Source organism: Zootoca vivipara, chromosome 8 (genome assembly GCF_965207765.1).
Source record: "Zootoca vivipara chromosome 8, rZooViv2.hap1.1, whole genome shotgun sequence".
Taxonomy (NCBI): domain Eukaryota; kingdom Metazoa; phylum Chordata; class Lepidosauria; order Squamata; family Lacertidae; genus Zootoca; species Zootoca vivipara.
The window spans coordinates 75,040,734-75,052,463 of NC_142591.1; the positions used below are offsets into that span (position 1 = coordinate 75,040,734).

Here is an 11,730-nt window from a genome sequence, read left to right on the forward strand (position 1 = left end):
CATGCAATTCCCCAATCACTCCCCCCCCCCCAGCCACCACAGATTTTGTACAGTCTCATTGCATTTAACTTCCTCATCATTATTTCAGAGGATGTGTGTGTCAAAGACATCTTATCTTAATTAAATTGCAAGTGCAGGTTGTAAGATAGTCGTGAACATGCAGACTCTGTGCATCTGCGTCACAAAAAACCCAGCTTTTTCTCTGCAGTTATAATCATTAACCGTGTACTTTTAATATTGTTGCAACAAGATAATGTCAGCACTTTGAGAGACGACTCATATTTGAGATATACTCCAAAATTTTAACTCCTGGCTTAGAAACACAAATTTGGCAGGCTCATAATACTCTCTTCATATTCAAGGCAAGCATTGTTATTGTTGTTTAGTCGTTTGGTCGTGTCCGACTCATGGACCAGAGCACGCCAGGCACTCCTGTCTTGCACTGCCTCCTGCTGTTTTAAACTCATGTTGGTAGCTTCGAGAACACTGTCCAACCATCTCGTCCTCTGTCGTCCCCTTCTCCTAGTGCCCTCAATCTTTCCCAACATCAGGGTCTTTTCCAAGGATTCTTCTCTTCTCATGAGGTGGCCAAAGTATTGGAGCCTCAGCTTCACGATCTGTCCTTCCAGTGAGCACTCAGGGCTGATTTCCTTAAGAATGGATAGGTTTGATCTTCTTGCCATCCATGGGACTCTCAAGAGTCTCCTCCAGCACCATAATTCAAAAGCATCAATTCTTCGACGATCAGCCTTCTTTATGGTCCAGCCCTCACTTCCATACATCACTACTGGGAAAACCATAACTTTAACTATACGGACCTTTGTCGGCAAGGTGATGTCTCTGCTTTTTAAGATGCTGTCTAGGTTTGTCATTGCTTTTCTCCCAAGAAGCAGGCGTCTTTTAATTTCGTGACTGCTGTCATCATCAGCAGGCAAGCATTAGAAGCCCAAACATTCCTTTCTGGTTCAGATTTTAATGGAAGGAGGGAAGCACAAGGAGCACTGGGAGATGTCATTTCCCCAGCACAACTGCCACCAGTAGCCATGGGAAAATTGCATTTCCCAGTGTTCTTTGTGCTTTGCATGCTATGATAGCAGCGTGACAGGCATTAGAGAGGGGAGGAAGGAGCGAGACCTCCCTCGATCTCGATCCCCCCCCCCGCCATGGGAACGGCAACAAAGATAAATGGGATTGGAGTTTGAAATGAAGGGAGGAAATCAGAGGAAGGCCCAGTGGAGAGGTTGGGAGAGAAATTGGACCTTATTGTGTTCCCTCTGACACAATCCAGTGTGCAGAAAGGTCTGAATTGGGTTTGGAATAAGCTGAGCTCTTTTCCGAATTTTGGGGAAATTATTTGGTTTTCCTTCAAGCCCATCCTCATTATTAACAAATGCAAATTTAATGTAAGGATAAACGTTATAAGTGAAGTAGCATAGGAACACAGGGAACGGCCTCACGGTCAGACTTCCAACCAAAAATTAATTTAATGCTTAATTGTTTAAGAATTAATTGCTAGTCATGCGTAAGTAACTTGTAATTATTGGTGGTGATTGTGGTTAATGATTAATTATTTTGGCCCTCTCAACTTATGACTTCATAGTACCCATTTTCTAAAGAAGAGCTCTCAAATGCTAGTGAATGAAGAACCCATTATGTGTTATTTACGTACTGTGAATCAAAACAGGCTCTCTTTCTCAATCTAGGGTAAACTGGAAGCCGAGTTCCATTTAGTCACAGCGGAGGAAGCGAAGAAGAATCCCGTAGGCAAAGCTCGGAAGGAGCCCGAACCTTTGGAAAAACCCAAGTAAGTGAGGTTGCCAGGTGTATGCATGCATTTGAAGTTCTGTGAGCAACCTCTGACTCCAAATGAAATGTCTGAAAATTATTATTATTATTAAGAATGTAAGAAGAGCCTGCTGTAGCAAAGCCCAGGATTCTGTTCTCACACTGGCCAACCTTTTGTTTCTGAGGAGCCCACAAGCTGGGCATGAGGGCAACAGAACTCTCCCACTCATGATACTGCCTCCAAGGTAGTACAGAGCCATCACTCCTAGTGGACACTGACAGCTTCATCCTCCACTATTTTGTCCAATCTCCTTTCAAAACTGTCCAGCTTGGGTAGCCATCACTATATCTTGTGGCAGTGAGTTCCATAGTTTCCATAGTCTCTGCATGAAGAGAAACCTCCTTTTGCCTGCCCTGAACCTTCCAACATTCAGCTTCATGGATGGCCCTGAGTTCTAGCTATTGTGAGAAGGGAGAAACATCTCTCTCTATCTCCACTTTCTTTGCACCATGAATAAGTTTGGGCGCTTCCTCTCATGTCCCTCCCCCCCTTTACTAATCTGATTTTAAAAGCCCCCAATCCATTCCTCATTGCTCCAGTCCCTTGATCATCCTAGTTGCCATTTTGTCCATATTGTTGACGGTTTGGAACAAGAGTTTGTTCCCATCTGCCCTGTCCCTTCTGCTGATAGTTGTCTCACTTCATGATGAGGGAGGACTGTGGCTTAGTAGCTGAACATCCATTTTACACACAGAAGGTATCTGGTGCATTCTCCAAAATCCCCAGCATCCCAGGGAGAGATTCCTTTCTGAAGAAAGAGCTGCTGCCAGTGTAGACAGTATTGCGCTAGATGGGCTAACAGTCTGAGTCAGTGTAAGGCAATTTCCTGTGTCCCTACATATATCACAGAATATAGTATGCAGAGAGGACTGTATCAGTATCAAAGTTTATTTCGGCCACAAACCAGTGTAAGGATAAACTGAACACATAAGACTTAAAACAGGTAAGGGATAAAAACTAGTAATTAAAAGGTGACTACAGTGGAACCACGGTTCTCGAACGTCTCCGTTGATGAACATTTCAGAACGCAAACGCTGAAAACCCGGAAGTAAATGCTTCCCTTGTCAAACGCGCCTCAGGAGTTGAACGGCTTCCGCTGCATGTTTTTCAATTTCCTCAGTTGAGTTTGCTGACAGACTTTTGCGCCTCGGTTTTTGAACATTTCGGAAGTCAAACGGTCTTCTGGAATGGATTACATTTGAAAACCAAGGCTCCGCTGTATACCTCACATAACTTAAAAAGACAAAAACAAGGATAAACAATTAAAAGCAACTATAAGGGAGGGAACGCAACGGAGCACAAGTCTTGCATTTTGAAGCTTTAGTTTAGGCCACAAACCACCCTTTGGCGAATATCCATCATGGCAGCGCAAAATCTAGCAACTGAGTATGTAACATCTGGGTTTTCATCTTGAAGTAGTAGGGAGGTATAAATTTGTTCTGTACGGAGGTCAGATTTAGCTTCTCCCCACACAATAATAATAATAAAAACCTTGTTCTGAACTGCTGGCCCAAAGAAGGGCTCGTCTCAGTAGTTGGGTGCAGGAACAGCAAAGAAGGATGTCAAAAACGCTGGACACTGGAGAGACCTCTCAGGAGTAAGCATGGACCATTGGTACCAAATAGTATGGGAAACAGCCCTACTAGAAAAATTAACTAATAAACTGAAACTGACATGGGGACAAATAGAAGAAGACGCCCTCAGCCCAACAAAACAAGGACAAGAATCCACCAACAGCATACGAATCAATATGGCTTACCTGATCCAAAACCACCCATTCACCACAGCCAATCACAAACAAGCAACCACACCCTAGGCCAACCCCAACCTCTCTCACCATCAAAGGAACGAACACAAGCAAATAGCAAAGAGAACCTGCAAAAGCGTTGCTGGCACAAAACCCCACACATACATTAAGTAGAACAGAAACATCGCCACCTGACTCCACCCCCCTCTACCTCTTCCCCCTTTTCTTCCTAATGTAACACTAATGTCCCAACAAATGAAACTGATCTGTAGAAAATGTAACTTGAAAAGAGAGACATTGCACATACTTTTGTAAACCAAGAAATCTTTAATAAAAATACATTAAAAAAGAAAAAAGAAAGAAAAAAGAAACAAAAACCGCAGAGTGATCAGTTCTAGTGCTTTATTAAAGAAAGGTGCAGACTTGCAGCAAATCAGCTTGCCTGGTCTCCCAGCCTCTATACACGCAACACGGACACCACAGCAAAGAAATGGCTTGTCCGTTCCTAAGCAAACACTCATTCATTCGTTCGTTCTTTATACACAAAGCAGCACACATCTCTTTGGCCAGAACTTCCTATCACATCACCTGCCCAGATGTGGGCATAGGAGGCAACTGTCCAAAGCCAAACTCGGACCTCCAGATGTTTGGGGACTACAACTCCCATCATCCCTAGCTAACAGGACCAGTGGTCAGGGATGATGGGAGCTGTAGTCCCAAAACACCTGGAGGGCTGAGTTTGCCTATGCCTGGTTCAAAGCTTACAGTTACAGTTAGTTCCCCTTCCTGGGCTCAGAGCCCAACACCCCAAACCCACAGAGGACATCAAATTGTGGGGTTATCCTGACTACCAAGACGGCATTTGCTGAGCTGCCAGAAAAGTTCGCCTTTGCTTCAGCACACTGCTGGTTATCCAAATTAATATTGTGTCCTCACCAATCCCATGTGAATACAGCATTCTTTAATAGCATCCCTGCTGTCCGAGCTTCCAATAATCTCATTTTATGGCTGTTCCCCCCACCCCGAGGCTATGCGGAAAGCGGAGGTTGTGCTTCGTGACCTCGACACAGTGGCGTTCTCTGTTATTTAGTTATAAATGCACGATGCTGGACCAGCTTAAAGGGGTAGACGGCGCCATTAATTGCCATGACACAGTATTTTAATTTTTGCGCTTTTATTGTGGCCTCTGCAAAAGCCTGGAAGGGAGATTGGAATAGCTGGGGCTCTCCAAGGGTGCTGCGTAGCTGACCCCCACCCCCACTCTGCTGACTTCGGAAGAAATTACATGCTACAAGGCAAATGGGCCGAACCTAAAGTTCATTATGGAGAGGCATAAGCAAGGAAGATTTGGCAGGTGCTTGTGGGATGGCCTGGCCCATATTCACTGAGTCTCCCCTGCAGGTATCCCTATTCCCAGCTGTGTTTTATAGCTCTCCTACCCGCAACCCCAGCCAGATTCTGAGATGAAAAATAAACACAGCATCACGGAAAGTTACTGGACTGTGCATTTTGGTCAGGGGTGGGGGAATTTGGGGCATGCCAGATGTTGTTGGACTGCAGCTCCCATAATCCTTGACCTTTGGCCATGCTGGCTGGGGCTGATGGAAACTGGAATCATAGAATCATAGAGTTGGAAGAGACCACAAGGGCCATCCAGTCCAACCCCCTGCCAAGCAGGAAACACCATCAAAGCATTCCTGACAGGTGGCTGTCAAGCCTCCGCTTAAAGACCTCCAAAGAAGGAGACTCCACCACACTCCTTGGCAGCAAGTTCCACTGTCAAACAGCTCTTACTGTCAGGAAGTTCTTCCTAATATAGAGACGGCACTAGGTTCCTCATGCCTGATTTTGCTAATAGAGCCTGCTATATGCTTCTGCATACAAGGTGCAGGGAACAAATAGGGACAGGCAGTTGCCTTCCTGCCATTTGTGGCTGGGGTGGGGCTACCCAGAAGCATTTAAGCAGCTGTCCCAGTTTATGGGTGCCCAACAGCGTGCACCATGGCATCATGATGTGACATTGCACTGAGACATCATGACGTCATGTGCCCTGCAGTGGCGCCTGGGGACCCCGGATGTTGTGTCCGACACCCCACGAGGCCCCAGATGCCACCTCTGAGGCCCTGTGATGTTTCGGACATAACTTCGGTGCTTCACGAGGCACCAGAAGTTGCGTTGGAAGCCTTGGAACCATCTCCAAGACCTTGCGAGGCTTCGAACACTACCCCCGAGGCCCTGGTGCATTGCGAGGCACTGGAAGTTGTGTCAGAGGCCCTCCAGTGTGGGTACTGAGCACCCATAACAAAAAAAAATGTGGGTGCTAGGGCCTCCAGGGCACCAGTGAGCAGCACTTTCCAATTCACTCTTGCCTGCAATAGTGACATGCAGGGCCGGTGCTAGGGTTTTTTGCGCCCTAGGCGGGATCACCTTCTGGCACCCCTCCCCCCCAATAAAAAATAAAATAAAATAAAATAGAAAATAGAAAAAATAAGAATAGAAAATAAAAATAGGAAATAAAAATAGGAAAAATAGAAAATAGAAAATAGAAAAAAGTAGAAAAAAGTAGAAAAAATAAAATAAAAAACAGCTGAGAGGCGCGGGGAGGTGGTCCCAGGCTCCCGCGCGCCTCCGGAGCTTCGTGCAGGAGCGCAAGCCTGGGGCCACCTCGCTGTGCCTGTCAGCTGCAGAGCGGCTTCAGGCTGCTCTCTGGAGGCACGCAGCTGCCTAGGTCGTCTGAATGGACGCGCCGGCCCTGGTGACATGGCTTCTGTACCAACCCCAGTGGAACCTGAAGTTGCACTGTGTTGCACAACCAGCTCGAATAGTTTTGGGGGGGTTCCTGGCATGGGAATTGCCTCCATGTGGCCAGGGTCCCACGCTCCATTTGTTGCAGCTACCATGTGAGATGGGGGTAGATGTCATGACAGACATGGTCGGTTGGCAGGCATTGCGTGTACAAGGTCCCAGGTTCAATCCCAGCATATTTCCATGTAGGGGTTTGGAATGTTCCCTGGGCCTTTGCTGCAGATAAAGAATAAAAGATTTGTTGTTGCCATTCTCCCGTTGTGCAAGATAAGGCTGACTGTTCCACTCAGCCTTATTTTCCTTCCTATCTTAATTGACTGCTCAAACTTGTGCGATTCTGAAAAGGAGAGAGAGATGCATTATAACAGCCTGGGTTTTTTTTGTTTTTTTTTTGTTTTACAAAAACATACAGGAAATGGAGAATCTGTATCTTGCTCCAGTTCTCATAGTGATGAAGTTTTTGCCCAGTCTCAGTTCCAATGACTTCCCAAGATTAAAATGATAATGCAATTACATTGGATGAATATGAATCTGACAAAATTAATATGTTCTCTCCCCCCCCCCTTTTCTGATTTAGCCGGCCAGACACTTCCTTCTCCTGGTTTGTGAATCCTTTCAAGTGCTTTTTCCATCTCATCTGGAGAAACTACAAGAAATACATCATCATCGCGCTATTCCTACTTATCCTGGTTGTATTCTTAGTACTTTTCATCTACACTCTGCCTGGGGCTATCAGCCGTAGGATTGTTGTAGGGAGTTCTTAGAAGAGCTTTCTCTCTCCATTATGGCACGACCATGTAAAAAACCAAATCAATAAACAAACTCAGCTTATTTTAACGATGCTCAGAATAACATATCACCCTGTATTGTAGGATATTCAAGTGTACTCCTAATAAGGGTGGGCAGATCTGTCAATTTTGGTTTCACTTTGGTTCTCGTTTCTTCCCATCTTAAACGTGAATTTTCCACATTTCCATGTCAGTTGTGCAGACGTATGCCACTGATAATAACATTTGGAAGTGAAATTCTGGTTTGAAAATTCAGTGTAAATATTAGGAATGTCCAAATTTCCTATTCCAGTTTGGATACAATCCAGGACAACTGGTTTATTTTGCTGGATGCCAATGAAATATCTGCAAATCTGATAGGTCTGCTGTGTTCCAGACCAGGGGTCCTTTGTGCTACACCTGAGCTAAGCTCAGCTTGTGTGTAACTCTGATGTCAAAATCTGTATCTGAGTTGCTGAGTGTTATGTATTTGCACGGTTGCTTATGTTGTTGTGATTTCAAGCACCAATAACTTTCTCAAGCATGTAGCTAGCTATTCCTTGCAATCCAGAGAATGCAGTCTGCATGTTGCCAAGAAAAGGGCTATGAAAATCTGGATCACTTGTACCATGTATGCAAAAATCTGCACATGTTGTAATATTAATGGAGGGAATCCAAAAACATGGTTCCATTTCTGCAGATTAATACACATCCACTTGCTCGACAACATGCACATAACTCTTGCATTGCACTCGTAGTGTGTTTTGCATCATGGGTGCTTTGGTATAAATAATTAACCGCTGTGTACATTAAATATGAAACAGCATTCAATGTATAAAAGATTATTTGCAATTACACTGTATTTGTGTTGTCTCTCTGTGTGCCCCCCTGCCACCCAAAGGTTGCTGTGTTTTAATTCCAACGTGTGTGTTTGTTTGTTTTTACAAACAAAAAGCCAGCAGACCTTAAAAAGTGACGGCTCAAATCATTTCAGGAGAAATAACTGCATTGTGCCTGGAGGAACCCAAAATAACACATGTTCACCAGTGACAAATGAGGGGAAATGAAAGCGCAGACAGAGCTAGTTTTTATTGGGAGCTGGAGGACAGATGGAGAATTAATGGGGAGAAAAGAAAATTCAGAACTGCTTGCAGGGAACACCCACTGCAGAAGCACTGTGAAAACATTTGCACATTGTGTGGGCCTTCAGTGCAAAGATCGCAGAAAAGGTAGCGGCAGTTAAGTGGTAAAGCAATGGGCAGAGTGCAGATGCATGGCAGGATGACTTCCATAAGCAAAGTTATTTAGCTGGTTCTTATTGGCAAGTTAGAAAAAGGCAGGTTGGATCCAACGAAGGTTGGGATAGTTGAAATTGAAACACCTTATTGAGCAAACTCTGGTGTTTCTAAACAATAACTTTAGGCACAGCTTTGGCCACAGCTACAGGTAGGATATAAATGTCTCAATCTGGCACAGCTAACTCAGGTGCAAAGAGGGATGTTATACTCTTGCCTGTGAGAAAAGTCCACATAGTTGTGATTCTTTCCTTCTATAGCTGGCGGCAGCAGCTCACTATGTGAATATAATCGCACCTTGGTTTTCGAACAGCTTAGTTCTCGAACATTTTGGCTCCCGAACACCAGAAACCTGGAAGTGCCTGTTCCGGTTTGCGAACTATTTTTGGAAGCCAAACGTCCGGTGGGGCTTCCATGGCTTCCGACTGGCTGCACGAGCTTCCTGCAGCCAATCCGAAGCTGCGCTTTGGTTTCCGAACGTTTTGGAAGTCGAACGGGCTTCCAGAACGGATTCTGTTCGACTTCCAAGGTAGGACTGTATTCGTGTACACATACAGGAGATCACCAACCTTTTTCAACCCATGGGCATATTTGCAAAGTAGGGAAACTGTTGAGGGCACAACACACACACACACACACACACACACACACACACACACACACACACGGTTGAAGGAAGGCTAACCGGCACCCGGTATGGGGTGTTAGGGGTGGAGCAAACTGCGCCGTATGTATGGTGCATGTCCCACTACTACGGCACACGTGTGTGCCGTACGTACTGGTGCTGCGCATGCACCGCCGGGCTGTTTGCCGATAGCGCCGCTCAAGCGCCATATGGATGGTGGTGGGATCCTCTACTTGCGGCTGCAGCAGTGGCAGAGGGATCCTCCACATGCAACTGTGGCGGCGCGATGGTGGCGGCTTGTGCCGCCATGCCCAGGGGCGGCAGGACGAGTTGCCCGCAGGGTGCCTTCTTGTCACCCCCCTCAGAGATGGCACCTGGGGCAGACTGCCCCCCTTGCCTCCACCACTGTTGAAGGTCCCCTTTAGAGGGGTCCTTTCTGTGGGGTGCACTGCAGTGGGTGTGCAAACTTCACTGAAGTCTCTATGGCGTCATGTAGGGGGGAAACACAAAGCTGCAAGTACTCAGACAGCTGTCTCTGATACTGACATCATCTGTTTTTTACACATGTCTTAGCGGAGGAGAGAAACTCCAGAAAATGGATCTACAGGTCTTGAACCTTCCCATGTCTTTAGCTTCTTTTAATTACATTGTTAATTTATTTATAAATGTATTGATTTCTCACTGATGCGCTTGCCACCCTGGGCTCCTCTTATTTATTTATCTCAAACATGTTTATGCTTCGGTTCATAAACAAACACTTCATCAGCTCAGCAGACCTTCAGGCAGCCTACAAGATTAAACAATAAAGCAATTAAAATGAAAAGTCTGCCCTCTCTGCTGCTGCTCAAGACATTGCCCGCCTTCTGTTCTGCTTGGGGTTTGAAGGAGATGCTACCACTTTGCCCAAATTACCACTGCACTGAGAGTCCTTTTGGATTCTCATACATTTGCATAAAGGGTAAAGGTAAAGGGACCCCTGACCATTAGGTCTAGTCGTGACCGACTCTGGGGTTGCGGCGCTCATCTCGCGTTATTGGCCGAGGGAGCCAGCGTACAGCTTCCAGGTCATGTGGCCAGCATGACAAAGCCGCTTCTGGCAAACCAGAGCAGCACATGGAAATGCTGTTTACCTTCCCGCCGGAGCGGTACCTATTTATCTACTTGCACTTTGACGTGCTTTCGAACTGCTAGGTTGGCAGGAGCTGGGACCGAACAACGGGAGCTCACCCCATCGCAGGGATTTGATCCGTCAACCTTCTGATCAGCAAGCCCTAGGCTCTGTGGTTTAACCCACAGCGCCACCTGCATCCCCTATACATTTGCATACCAAGTGCAAAAGGCTTTGATATCTCATACTGACACCCTTGATTCTGATACATGTACTAGAATTCTTGCACTTCTAACAATACTGATGGCCGCATGGAGAGAAGTGGTTTCCGGGCATCAAATTTAATAAATTTGATTAATAATAATAATAATAGGGGTAGGAAATATAATCTCTTGTGGGTCAACAAAGGTGAATGGATCCTTTGGGAAAAAAACAGCTGGGTGTTTTTTTTTGAAATTGGGTATTTTTTTAATCTCCCACAGCGTTGCTTAATGGTTTGTTTTGTTTTCATATGAGCATTTCCACTGGGGTTTCTGTTTTTAATGGTTATTGTTTCCATCGAAATGGAGAATTCTTGCATTCAGATTGCTGCTATAGAACACTAGGGAATAAGTCATCACCATTGATCATTGCCTCTGCTGAGATACTATCCTGCAGTAGAGAAGATTTGCTGGCAGGGCTAAAAGGCAATGATCCACAGCACCTCACTGTGTGATGGTGGATTTTTATCAGTTGTATATAGTTAGGGCTAAACCGCACTTTTCTTTTGCCCCAGTCTTTCCAGGTACAGGACCGCACTTAAAAGCTCCTCATCCAAACATGGTTTGTTTGTTTTTTCTTTTTAGATCTGAACTTCCCCCTCAAAAGCTGCTCTTTAGTGCTTAATCGGAACAAATTTGGGTTCCCTACGGATTGTCATTTTCTCCAAACGAGCTTTAAAAAGCAGAGCAGAAAAGAGGGTGCTCAGACATGGCGAAAGACTTCCTTAGGGGTATGCAAGGAACCCAGATCTTGATTTAGTAAAAGCAGGAAGTGGCGCCATATTGAATGGTTGGAGAGAGGGCAGGAAGCATAGGTCTAAGAAATGTGTTAGAAGGACGCACGATTCTGAACTTCTAGTTACATGCTGAAACACTGTACTGAAGGGAAGGTCCCATGGGAATTCAGGACTCTGCATGAAAAAATGAGAAGCCGTGATTGCTTAAGGGTTTTCGTGACAGTCCTGGAATTTTCTGGGCAATTGGATACTATAGATTTGGAACTTCCATACCTACCATGCTCTGTCCTGTATATATTTGGCTAATCCTTGTTAAAGTTGTATGAACTAGATTGTTGTAGGTCCTGGGCCACCGTTTCCTCTACTAGCCTCATCCATACTCCAAACAAATAACACCAGTGCTCTCTTCCCCAATAAGCTGATTCAGCCCTGCAAGAATGTATCAGCTTCAGAATTGACTCTAAAATCTTTCACAATACCAATAATCACCGGTGTCAGGGCCTACTAATGGGGGCCTCAGCTCTTTCACCTTGTGGAGGG

At 45.4% G+C, this 11,730-nt stretch overlaps 1 protein-coding gene across 2 annotated transcripts in view; it reads left to right on the forward strand.

Annotated features, from left to right (window-relative positions):
* Window positions 1-8,300, forward strand: part of FER1L6 (fer-1 like family member 6) — a 127,694-nt gene extending 119,394 nt beyond the window's left edge. For both annotated transcript variants that reach the window (XM_035125519.3, XM_035125518.3), the window contains exons 40-41: window positions 1,704-1,804; window positions 6,976-8,300. In XM_035125519.3, the coding sequence (XP_034981410.2) occupies window positions 1,704-1,804; window positions 6,976-7,162 (288 nt within the window). In that variant the 3' untranslated portion in view covers window positions 7,163-8,300. The remainder of the gene's footprint in view (window positions 1-1,703; window positions 1,805-6,975) is intronic.
* The last annotated feature ends 3,430 nt before the right edge of the window (window positions 8,301-11,730 follow it).